Source organism: Dipodomys merriami, unplaced genomic scaffold (assembly GCF_024711535.1).
Source record: "Dipodomys merriami isolate MVZ:Mamm:240054 unplaced genomic scaffold, mDipMer1.0.p SCAF_128, whole genome shotgun sequence".
Taxonomy (NCBI): Eukaryota; Metazoa; Chordata; class Mammalia; order Rodentia; family Heteromyidae; genus Dipodomys; species Dipodomys merriami.
The window spans coordinates 584362-597233 of NW_027202582.1; the positions used below are offsets into that span (position 1 = coordinate 584362).

At 41.8% G+C, this 12872-nt stretch overlaps 1 protein-coding gene across 2 annotated transcripts in view; it reads left to right on the forward strand.

The window, feature by feature from the left end:
* Rtn3 (reticulon 3) overlaps positions 1-12872 on the forward strand; it is a 53229-nt gene that overhangs the window by 4046 nt on the left and 36311 nt on the right. The window contains exon 2 of one of the 2 annotated variants that reach the window (XM_070017939.1): positions 9323-9379. The exons of the other annotated variant lie outside the window; for it this stretch is intronic. Within the exon in view, the coding sequence (XP_069874040.1) occupies positions 9323-9379 (57 nt within the window). The remainder of the gene's footprint in view (positions 1-9322; positions 9380-12872) is intronic. 2 annotated transcript variants of the gene reach the window in all.

A 12872-nucleotide genomic window follows, 5' to 3' on the forward strand; every position in this document is an offset into this window, starting at 1 on the left:
CTTTTGCCCAGGTTTTAGCCTGAAACATGTAATCCTTCTATTTCTGCCGCCCTAGAATCTGAGACTGCAGGCATGAACCACTGAGCCTGGCCCAAGAAAATTCTTTTTTTTTTTGGTAAGTTGTGGGGCTTGAACTCAGCCTGGACGCCGAACATGAGCTCTTCAGCTCAAGGTGAGCCAGCTCTACCACTTGAGCCACAGAGCCACTTCTGGTTAATTAGAGATAAGACTTTCTTACCTGGGTTGGCTTTCAACTGCAATCCTCAGATCTCACCTCCTGAGTAGCTAGGATTATAGGCCACCAGCTTCCAGTAGGCCTGGGATTTGAACTCAGGGCCTGGGCTCTGTCCCTAAGCCTCTCTGTGCTCAAGGCTGGCACTCTACCACTTGAGCCACAGTACCACAGTACCACTTCTGGCTTTTTCCGTTTATGTGGTACTGAGGAATGGAACCCAGGGCTTCATGCATACTAGGCAAGCTCTCTACCACTAAGCTATATTCCCAGCCAATTTTTTTTTAATTTAAATTTTATTTTATTTTATTTGAGAACATACTGTACAGAGGGGTTACAATTACATTGGCAGGATAATGCATACATTTCTTACCAAGCATTGCAGCCTCCTCCTTTGTTTACCCTTCACCTCCCTTCCCAGCCTCCCCCCTCCCCCCCCACAATTTTTTTTTTTTTTTTTTTTGTTGGTCGTGGGGCTTGAACTCTGGGCCTGGGCTCTGTCCCTCAGCTCTTCAGCTCAAGGCTAGCACTCTACCACTTGAGCCATGACTCCACTTCTGGTTTTCTGGTGGTTATTGGAGATTAAAGTCTCATGGACTTTCCTGCCTGGGCTGGCTTTGAACCTCGATTCTCAGGTCTCAGCCTCCGGAGTAGCTAGGATTATAGACATGAGCCACTAGCGCCCAGCCATTGGTTTCTTTGAGGTAGGATTCTCCTACTTGTGTCTTCCAAGCATTACAGAAATAACTAGTAGGTGCTACGGTGCCCAGCCATTTGTTGAAATGAAGTCTCGCTTTTATACCAGTGCTATCTTCAAATCACTTGTCCTCCATCCCACCTTCCAAATAAAATTAAGATTGCCGGCCTGAGCCATTGTACCTGGCTAATACTGCTTTTTATTAAATTCTGCTGTAGGAGTCTCCTGTGTTTACACCTGCGCATGTTTAAAGCACTTATAAAATGAAGTTTGGTTCAGCACTGATGGTTCAGAACCTCAGGAGGTTGTGAGGATCATGGTTAGAAATCAGCCAGAGCAGACAAATCTTTGAAATTCTGATCTCCAATTAAATAGTAAAAAAGCTATTAGTGGAAGTGTAGCTTGTTTATAGTGCCAGTTTTGAGCAAAAAGCTAATCAAGAACATGAGTCCCTGTATTCAGCCCCAGTACTGTCATGCACATACAAAAAATGAAAAAAATGAAATTTGGTAATGAAAGGGTCTGTTGTATTCTTTTCTTTTTAGATTAGCTTATATTTCTAGAATTTACTTACTGTTTTCCAAGAGGAACTTAAATGGCTCCAAATTAAGTTTGTTTTTTTGTTTTTGTTTTTGTTTTTGTTTTTTGCTTATGTGGTGCTGAGGAATCGAACCCAGGGCCTCAGGCATGCAAGGCAAGTGCTCTACCACTGAGCCACCTTCCCAGCCCCCAAATTAAGTTTTGTAATGTTATTAAATATGCATGTTAATGTGTGTATTTAGCTTATGTTCTGTATTCAGCTTTATTGGATGTTTTTGTTTGGTTTTAGTGCCCATCCTAGGGCTTAACTCAGGGCCTGGGCACTGTCCCTAGAGCTTTTGTGCTAAAGGCTAGAGCTTTACCACTTTGAGCCACAGCAACATTTTTGGCTTTTTGGTAGTTAATTGGAGTTAAGAATCTCACAGACTTAGCCGGGTGCTGGTAGCTCAAGCCTGTAATCCTAGCTACTCAGGAAACTGAGATCTGAGGATCAGTTTCAAATCCAACCCTGGCTAGAAAATCTGTGAGACTCTTATCTCCAGTTAACCACCAAAAAACCAGAAGTGACGCTTTGGCTCAAGTGGTAGGGTGCTAGCCTTGAGCTGAAGAGCTAACTTTTTAGATAAATTGTCAAGTTGAAATTTGCTTATCTAATGAACTCATTCAGAAGTTACCAGAGAACTGATTTACATTTTTTCTGTTCACTTATAATAGTGAATACTAATTCTGGAGTTGTTTTAGATCATAGGATATATTATAGATGTTTTGAAAGAGTGTACATGCTACAGTAAGTTTAGCTATAGTCCCTGTCCCATGATAATGATAGCATCATTGAAGTCTTTACTGGGTATGAGTGAATTACCTAAGTCACTTAACTAGGTTATCATATTGCAACCTCAGGGAAAATTAAAATAATGTATTAGGTTTGTATTTTGATTTTACATTGTGAGAAGGTAAATTATCAGCAGAAGGCCTGTTGTGATACTTAAATTTTTAATTTTGGTTATTGGTTCTGGGGCTTGAACTTAGGGCTTGGGCACTGTTCCTGAGCCTCTTTCTGTTCAAGGCTAGCACTCTACCACTTGAGCCACAGCACCACTTCTGGCTTTTTCTGAGTAATTTATTGGAGATAAGAGTCACAGATGTTGAAGCCCAGGCTGGCTTCAAACTTTGATACTTAGATCTCAGCCTCTTGAGTAGCTAGGATTGCATGAGTCACCAGTGCTTGGTTTTAATTGTTGGTTTGTTTGTTTTTAATTCTTTGGTTTTTGTTTTTTTCAATTTCAAAGCAGTATTTGTATTTTTTTTTTTTCAAATCAACTGACTTACTACTTCCTATAAGCACACCTTCATAACCTAACCAGGAGAGCAAGTAAGCTTTTTAACATAGTCCTCATCAACACCTTGCTTTTCAGGATGTATGAACAGGTATGTTGGAAACTTTATGTAAGCAAAATTACTTTAGAAGTCCTTTGAATCTGTCTTCAAAATGTATCTGAAGTCTGACCAGTTCTCCCAATCTCCCCTCTGGTGGAGGCCATGGCAGCTCTTTGGAGAGACTGTTGTCTCTCCCATATGAGAACTGGTTTTTCCATTTCTTCTTTGCATCTCTTTGATCTGTCCTCCATATGGCAGCTGGTATAAGCTAGTATGACACTCATGGATAAAATGCTCCAGTGAGTGCTGGGAAGGTGGCTCAGTGGTAGAACGCTTGCCTTGCATGCATGAGGCCCTGGGTTCGATTCCTCAGCACCACATAAGCAAAAAGAAAAAATCCAGAAGTGGTGCTGTGGCTCAAGTGGTAGAGCACTAGCCTTGAGCTGAAGAGCTGAGGGACAGCACCCAGGCCCAGAGTTCAGGCCCCATGACCAGACCTCCCCGCCCCCCCCCCCAAAAAAAAAAAAAGAATGTTCCAATGGCTTCCTGTCACACTCAGAAAATGCCAAAAAAATACATTGGCTTTCTTGTGTTTCATGTCAGGAACACCCCCCCCCCCCCCCCCAACATACACATACCACCTTAGTACTTGATTTGCTGGTCACTCTGCCTGGAATACTCTTGCTGTGCTACAGTGGACTAAATGTTTATGTCCCAATTCAAATTCATACAGTAAAATGTAGCACCTAAGGTGATGGCCTTAGGAAGGAAGGCTTTTTTTTTTTTTTTTTTGTCGGTCATGGGGCTTGAACTCTGGGCCTGGGTGCTGTCCCTCAGCTCTTCAGCTCAAAGTGAGCGCTCTACCACTTGAGCTACAGCGCCATTTCCATTTTTCTGGTGGTTTATTGGAGATAGGAGTCTCAAGGTCTCTCTTGCCCGGGCTGGCTTTGAACCGCGATCCTCAGATCTCAGCCTCCTGAGTAGCTAGGATTACAGGTGTGAGCCACCAGCGCCCGGCCGGAAGGCTTTTTTTTTTTCTTTTTTTTTTTTTTAATTGTGAAAATACTGTACAGAGGGGTTACAATTACATGGGCAAGATAATGAGTACATTATCAAGCATTGTAGCCGCCTCCTTTGTTTCCCCTTCCCATCCCTTCCTATCCTCCCCTCCCCCGCCCCCCCCCCCCTTTTTTAATATATATGTTGGTCGTGGGGCTTAAACTCTGGGCCTGAGCGCTGTCCCTCAGCTCTTGAGCTCAAGCCTAGTACTCTACCTCTTGAACCATGGTTCCACTTTCAGTTTTTCTGTTGGTTTAATGGAGATAAGAATCTCATGGACTTTCCTGCCTGGGCTGCTTTGAACTGTAATCCTCAGATCTCAGTCTCCTGAGTAGCTTGGATTACAGGCGTGAGCCAGTGGCACCCAGGTGAGATTAGTGTTCTTATAGTAGAGACCCAGCAAGCTCAGCCCCTTCATGTGAGAACATAGCTAGAAGGTGCTCACCATGAACCAGATTTCCCTCAAGAATATAAGTTCCATTAGAGTGGTAATGCTGTTTCCCTTACTGCATTAATTCCTGTTAGTACCTGGCTTGAAGAAGTCCCTCATAAGCTTTAAGTGAGTAATAGAAGAGACTTTACTGGTTTTGTTCAGCAAATAAAACAAGTTCTTGGCTCATAAAATAAGTATTTATGGAATGAATAAATGAATGGAGAAACTCTTCCCAGAAAAATATACATATAGACAAAGTATTGCATGAACTTTTACAGAGTTCATGAACCTCAAGTTAAGAGTATTTGGTTTGCTCCAGTGGCTCACACCTGTAATCCTAGCTACTCAGGACAGTGAGATCATGGTTCAAAGCCAGCCCAAACAGGAAAATCTGTGAGAGACTTATCTTCAGTTAACCCCCAGAAAACTGAAAGTGGAACTGTGGCTTAAAAGTGGTAGAGTACTATCCTTGGACAAAAAAGTTCAGGGAAGGAAGTGGTGTTGTAGCTGAAGTGGTAGAGCGCTAGCCTTGAGCTGAAGAGCTGAGGGACAGCGCTCAGGCCCAGAGTTCAAGCCCCACGACCGACCAAAAAAGAAAAAAAAAAAAGTTCAGGGATGAATTCAGGCCATGAGTTCAAGCCCCATGACCAAAAATACAAAAAAACAAAAGGAACGACAGTTGTTGTGTAAGCCTTCAAAACTGTATCAATATATCTCTGTTGGAGATTGGCTGTCTCTCTTTTTTAATGGTATTGGGGATTTGAACTCAGGACCTCAAGCTTGGTAGGCTGGCATGATACCATTCAGCCACCCCTGTAGCCCTTTTTTTACTGATCTTCTTTAGGATAGGGTCTTGCCTCCTACCCAAGTTTTCATCTGAGCCATTGTCTGCCTACTTTTAAGCTTCTTGTCATCCCTGGGATGATAGACATGTGCCACTTTATCTCGTGTCCCTTCCATGGAAACAGAATCTCACAGACTTTTGAGCCTGGTCTGGCACACCATCTTCCCAATCTCAGTTCCCATGTAGCTTGAGATGAGAGGTATGTGCCATTGTGGTCTCTCAAACTTTTTTGCTTAAGCTGATCTCAAACCACAATCCTCTAGTTGTCAGACTCCCAAGTAGCTAGGATTGTAGGCATGAGCAGAGGTGTTACTTGAGCTCAGAAGTTCAGTACCAGGGGCTGGGAAGGTGGTTCAGTGGTAGAGCGCTTGCCTTGCATGCCTGAGGCCCTGGGTTCGATTCCTCAGCACCACATAAGCAAAAAGAAAAAAGCCGGAAGTGGTGCTGTGGCTCAAGTGGTAGAGCGCTCACCTTGAGCTGAAGAGCTGAGGGACAGCGTCCAGGCCCAGAGTTCAGGCCCCACAACCGGACCAAAAAAAAAAAAAAAAAAAAAGAAGTTCACTACCAACCTGGAAAATATAGCAAGATAACGGTTGTTTCTTTAAAAATAAGAAGATAGGCCTGGTGGCATACTCCTGTAACCTTAATACTTAGGAGCTGATTTATAATGATCACTAAGTCAACCTGGGGTACATAGCAAGACCCTGTCAGACACACACAAAAAAGGCATTATAACGAGTATTATGATGAAGAGTTTAATAGCTACATTTTTGCCCATGAGTGTTTATAAATTTTGAGGTCTACTCATAAATTTTGGTCCCTTCTAGCAATTTCTAGCAAATACTGTTTCTTTTTAGCATCTTCAATTTTTTCTTCTAACTGGCTTTTTCCTTTCTCTGCAAATATGATTAATTCTCATTTCTATTCCTAAAAACCCTTCCATAAGCCAGACATAGTGGATCACGCCTGTAATCCTAGCTACTTAGGAGGTAAGGACCAGGAAGATCACAGTTGAAGCCAACTGGGCAACAAGTTCAAGACTTCATCACAGTCAATAGTTGCTGGGTATGAATGCATACACTTATTGTCCTATCTGAGGAGGGAAAGAATTGCAGTCCAAGCCAGCCTGGGCAAAAAAAGCAAAACTCTGTCTCAAAAATAACCAACACAAAAAGGCTAGAGGTCAGTCATCTGTCCAGTAAGCATGAGCCTCTGAGTTCAGTCCCCCAGTACCACCTATTGATAGAAAACAAAACCCACTACCACCTTTTTTTCCTCTAAATGCCAAAAACCTCTTTCTGGCTGTTGCTCAGGTTTTAGTATTTTTGGTTTTTTTATGTGAGTTCTGGGTCTTGAACTCAGGGCCTGGCCACTGTTCTAAGCTCTCTTTTGCTTAAGGCTAACATTGCTCAAAGCTACCACTTAAGCTACAGCTCCACTTCTGGCTTTTTGGTAGTTTATTTTTTGTTTTTTTGTTTTTTGGGTCCGGTCATGGGGCCTGAACTCTGGGTTTGGGCGCTGTCCCTCAGCTCTTCAGCTCAAGGCTAGCTCTCTACCACTTGAGCCATAGCACTACTTCCGGCTTTTTTCTTTTTGCTTATGTGGTGCTGAGGAATTGAACCCAGGGCCTCATGCATGCAAGGCAAGTGCTCTACCACTGAGCCACCTTCCCAGCCCCTTTTTGGTAGTTTATTAAAGATAAGAGTCTCTTGGACTTTTCTGTCCCTGCTGGCTTTGAACCATGATCCTCAGATCTCAGCTTCCTGAGTAGCTGGGATCACAGGTATGAGCCACGGGTGCCCGGCTTCCTATTTATTTCTTAGTCTTCAGTATCTGTACCTCTATCACTATTTATTTTGGGGGAGGGTGCAGGGTTTAGTTGTGGGGCTTGAACTCTGGGCCTGGGCACTATGCCTCAGCTTTTCAGCTCAAGGCTCTACCACTTGACACTTCCGGCTTTTTCTGTTTATGTGGCGCTGAGGAATCCAACCCAGGGCCTCATGCATGCGAGGCAAGCACTCTACCACTGAGCCACCTTATCACTCTTATAGAATTGTCAATGCCAAATTGCCTGGTTATTAATTCTTGTGGCTTTTTTCATAAGTCTTAATACCTTAACCAATCAATGACTTTGGCTCCTTTCTGTCTCCTTTGCTAGTTCATTATTTCTCTCCTTTAAATAGTTATTTAGGCCAGGTACCAGTGGATCAGGCCTATAATCCTAGCTACTCAGGAGGCTGAGATCTGAGGATCGCTCAAGCCCAGGCAGGGAAGTCCGTGAGACTCTTACCTCCAATTAACCATCAGAAAACCGGAAGTAGTGCTGTGGCTCAAGTGGTAGAGCACTAGCCTTGAGCACAGAAAGGTCAAGGACAGTGCCCAGGCCCTGAATTCAAGCTCCAGGACTGGGAAAAAAAAAAAAAAAACTCAGGGACAGTGCCTAGGACCTGAGATTGGCACAAAGGAAAAACAAACACATATGATAGTATTATTATTTTACCAAAAAACTTTCAGTAGTTTTTCTCACTGCATAGAGAATATCATCCAGCTTTTACTCCAAAACATTTAAGCCATTTGGAAATCTGGTTAGTTTTTTTCGTTTGTTTGTTTTCTTTTTATCGGTCATGGAGTTTGAATTCTGGGCCTGGGGGCTGTCCCTAGCTCTTCAGCTCAAGGCTCCCCTCTACAGCTTGAACTACAGCACCATTTCTGGTTTTCTGGTGGTGAATTGGAGATAAGAGTCATGGACTTTCCTGCCCAGGCTGCTTTGAACCATGGTCCTCAGATCTCAGCCTCTTGAGTAGCTAGGTATACAGGCGTGAGCCATTGGCACCCGGCTGGTTAGTACTTTCTCTAGAGTGCCTTCCCTTACCTTGTTCCCTGACCAGGCCTACATCTGTTCCATTTGCCATGGTGGCTGCCTCTGCTGCATCCCCACAGCTCACTGCACCATTTGTAGTTACTCTTCAGCTACTTTGGGGCACCATGATTGAGTAGACCTACCTACTTAACAAAATTTTCATTATTAGCATTTGAGAAATATGGAGTATCAGTACCATGTGGAAACTCCTGCAATCTTGTTGCAAACATTTGGCTATCTATACTCTATATCAGAATAGATACCATGCATAAAAACTAGCATGTTGAAATTTTCCATTTGGAGGGGGTGTTAGGGTGAAAAGAAGGCACACAGCTGGCAGGTGCAGAAGATCTTTTCTGGCATTGAGCTTAAAGGCATTTGGTTTTTCAGGTTTGTTCAGATTTAAACTCAGCAGTTCACAGATTTAGTGTTGATAGTAAATGCATCTAGAAATAAACACATCTGGAAACATTAAAGAGGTAAGTAAACGTTTCTTTTTTTTAAAGGAAAGAAAAGGAGAGCTGTTTAGAAATTTGTAAAAGTATAATGCTTCATTTTAAATAACTTAAAAGCAGTACTCTTTTTTTTTTTTTTTGGTGGGGGTAGATAACTGGGGCTTGAGCTCAGGGCCTGGACACTGTTACTTAGCTTTTTTGCTTAAAAACTGGTGCTCTACCACTTGAGCCATAGCTCCATCTTAGTAGTTAATTGGAGATAGGAGTCTCATGGACTTTGCTGCTCAGGCTGGCTTCAAACTTCGATTCCTGTATCTCCATCTCATGAGTAGCTAGTATTACAGGTGTGAGCCACCAGCTGTGATTTTTTTTTTTTAAGTAGAAAAGGCCATCCTTGCATATTTGCTAGTTAAATAATGTTGACTTAAAGCTTCAAAATGAAGTTAAAAATGTGTAAAAGCAAAAATTAAATTAGTGTTTAGATTCCTGCTTTCCCTTTCTCATAGCAGAGCAGCAGAGTAGTAGCATCTATTAAGGTTGTAGCTCTTGGGAAATGCTAGGAATTTCCCTTCTTCCTCTGAAAGTGATCATGTTTAGCTTAATAAGGCTGAGTCAGTTAACTTGTAGAAATACACCTTGGAAATGAAATGAGGTTTTATGGCAGGTGAGTGAAAATTATTGGAAATAAAGATTTTGAGTTTTCCTCTTGCTAAGCCCAATGACATTTGTAATGCTTGTCTTCCCTTCTCACCACCAAAATAAAAAGTTAAAGTTAAAATTCCTGTGTGAGATTGTCAAATTCTCATGCTGTATATTTTCTTTCAGATTCCTTTGTTTCTTCCTCTTCCTCTCAGCCTGTATCTCTATTTTCGACCTCACAAGGCAAGTCTGTAACTTTTTTTGCACATTTTAAAAGAAAAATGTTGAGAAAGAGGCTGTAACTGGGGATATGGGGTAAAAGTCTATTGCCCCACATCTCTTAAAACAAAAACTAATTGTAAACCAGTCCTTTTTAGTTAGCAGTTGCCTATGGGTTTTCTGTAAAGCTTAAAATAGAGGCTGGGTGGATAATTTAACATAGTGTAAACTTTAAATGTAATTTTGAATGTATCTTTAAAAATGAGAACTTGCCTACAGAATTTACAGCAGATAGAATACCCTCAATTCATTTAAACGGTATTACAGTATACTTCCATCAATTACAAAAATACTAATGTAGGCAGTAGAGTTTAATGTGAGATTTGTCTCAAGGCTAGTTCCAGAGTGCCTAGGAACATAGAACAGGTTATTTGGCCTTTGGTAATTAAGGCTCCTTGTCTTAGAGATTAAGTTGTGGCTTTTTCCCCCCCTGGAGAAAGGCATATAAGTTTGCAGGTCGTGAGTCTGGTGGAAAGTGCACTGTATGTTTCATTGGTTTATACTATTTATGAAGCATTATTCCATTTGTATTATGGTCCTAGACCCCAAATGGTGGGAAAAAACTTTTTTAAGAAGGAAGGAAAGGAGGGACAGAATTACTGGGGTTAGCTCAGTATAGAGCTCTTGACTAGCATGTGTGAAGCACTGGGTTCCCTAGCCTAGCACTACAGAAAAAATAATAATAAAGATTATTAGACAGTTGTGAAAGCTCTATATAAACAATTTATTGTCACAGCTAGAATTCTCTTAACTTCCAAGTCTAGATGCTGATTAGGAAGACTTTGACCCTGCAAAAAAATAAAAACCTAGGGTTAGGATATAGCTCAGTGTTAGAACATTTATCTAGTAACATGTGTGAGGCCCTATGTTCAATATCTCAGTACCCCACTCACAACAAATAACCAAAACAAATAAATACAACTGAACTAAATAAGTAAGCTAGCAAGCCAGACTAATGGGATAAAACAAATGAGTAAAACTTTTCCTCTGACACAATTTCCTTCTTAGGAAACATGTTCTGTTTTGTTTTGGTTTTGTGCCTGTCCTGGGCTTGAACTCAGGGCCTAGCCTTTGTCTCAACACTTTTTTGCTCAAGGCTAGTGTTTTACCACCTGATCCACAGCTCCACTTGTGGCATTTTGGTGGTTACCTGCATTGGGCTGGCTTTGAACCTGATCATCAGATCTCAGCCTTCTGAATAGCTAGGATTGCAGGCAAGAGCCACCAGCTCCCGATAACTTACTACTACTACTACTACTACTACTACTATCATTATCATTTTGTCGGTCATGGGGCTTGAACTCTGGGCCTCGGTGCTGTCCCACAGCTCTTCAGTTCAAAGCAAGCCCTCTACCACTTGAGCCACAGTGCCACTTCCGGTTTTATGAGTGGTTTATTGGAAATAAGAGTCTCACGGACTTTCCTTCCTGGGCTGCCTTTGAACCATGATCCTCAGATCTCTGCCTCCTGAGTAGCTAAGATTACAGGTGTGAACCTCTAGCACCTGATCAGATTTTATGTTTTTAAGGATTTTTTTTTTCCACTTCATGAGAAATGTAATCATTTAGAAAATAGGTGTTAACATTTATTCTGCTCTGCAAGAAAGGATAAATATAAACAGAATATGCAACTATCTGCTGTTGTATTTCAGATATTTAAAAATCTATGTTAGCCAGGCACGCTGGCTCACGCCTATAATCCTAGCTACTTAGGAGGCTGAGATCTGAGAATCAAGGTTCAAAGCCAGCCCAGGCAGAAAAGTCCGTGAGACTCTGATCTCCAATAAACCATGAGAAAACTGAAGTGACGCTGTGGCTCAAGAGGTAGAGCACTTGCCTTGAGCTGAAGAGCGCAGGGACAGCTCCCAGGCCCAGAGTTCAAGCCCCACAACCGACCAAAAAAAAAAATCTATTTAAGTTTTCATATAGAAAGGGGATAGTTGATAACCTAAATCTTAATAAGGAAACCCATGCACAACATATCTAATACAGATAATGTCAAAAAGATAAAATGGATTGAATTTTGTTTTAATTCCTGCTGGCAAAAATTACACTAGCGCTCAAGGAAAACAGATTAAAAAAAGGGTTTTTCTAATCAAGGACAGCATATATGTCCTGAGTTTAAATCCTATGAGCAGCATACACACTCCTCCTCTGCCCACCCCCAATACAAAAATAAAGTGTTCCCCCCCCCTTTTTTTTTTTGGTATTTTCCAGTATTGGGGATTGAGCCCAGCCCCTTGTACATGCTTCTGGGCAAGTGATCTACCTACCACTGAGCTACCTCCCTGGCCTGAAAGTCATTCTTTTTTTTTTTTTTTGATCCATTGTGGGGCTTGAACTCTGGCCTTGGACGCTGTCCCTGTGCTCTTCAGCTCAAGGCAAGCCCTCTACTACTTGAGCCATAGCACTACTTCCGGTTTTTGAGTGGTTTATTGGAGATAAGAGTCTCTGGGACTTTCCTGCCCCGGCTGGCTTTCAAGCAAGATCCTCAGATCTCAGCCTCCTGAGTAGCTAGGATTACAGGAGTAAGCCACCGGCGCCAGGCAAGTCATTCTTAAATCTGTCGTTCTCCAATTAATGTTAGAGCTGAGCACTCATAGCTCAAGCCTATAATCTTAGATACTCAGGAGATTAAGATGTATTGTTGTTAGAAGTTAACACAGGTAGGAAAGTTTGCTAAACTCCCATCTTCAAAGTAACCAGAAAAAAGCAGGTCTGAAGATTGGTTCAAGTAGTAGAGTGCCAGCCTAGCCATCATTCAATGGCCTCCATTCAAACCTTAATACCCCACTCCCCAAAATATCTGTTGGCCTGGAGGCATAGCTGAAGCAATAAAACACCTGCCTAGCCATGAACTCAAATTCCAGTACAGTGTTTTTAAAGAACATACATTTATCATTCTAAGTTGTTGCTTACAAGAAAAAATATTTTGATTAGTGCAGATTCAGGATAGTGTTATCACAAAGACACAGTTAAAAATGCTATAACCTTTAAAATGTTCCAATTTAACCTCTATTAGTACCATTTTCTCTTAGGGGGAAATCTTGAAGGAAAATTAGTCCTGAAGGGTTCTGCTTCATTGGCAGTTTGGAAATCAACTTACTCAGTTACTTGAAGGAACACCTTGGCAGATGGTTAGGTGGGTTCGGGTGTAGCCAAGATTAACAGCTTCTGGTTTGTCTGAGTTAAAAATAAAGGAAGAGGAAGTTGGTATGTTTGGTTAATTGTATGAAAATTTCAGGGAAGGGGGTGGGATATTTGGACCAGTTGTGCCCCATATAGGTTTTTCATGCTGCCACCAGCATGAATCTTGAGATCATAAACTTCCACTAACCCAGCTAATCTCTTCCATTATCTCTCATCAGTTATACCTTTGTTTACCTATACCATACTAAGCGATGTGTAGTAATAATTAAAAAGGACATTTTAGATTTCAGAATTAAGTGTAGGCTGGA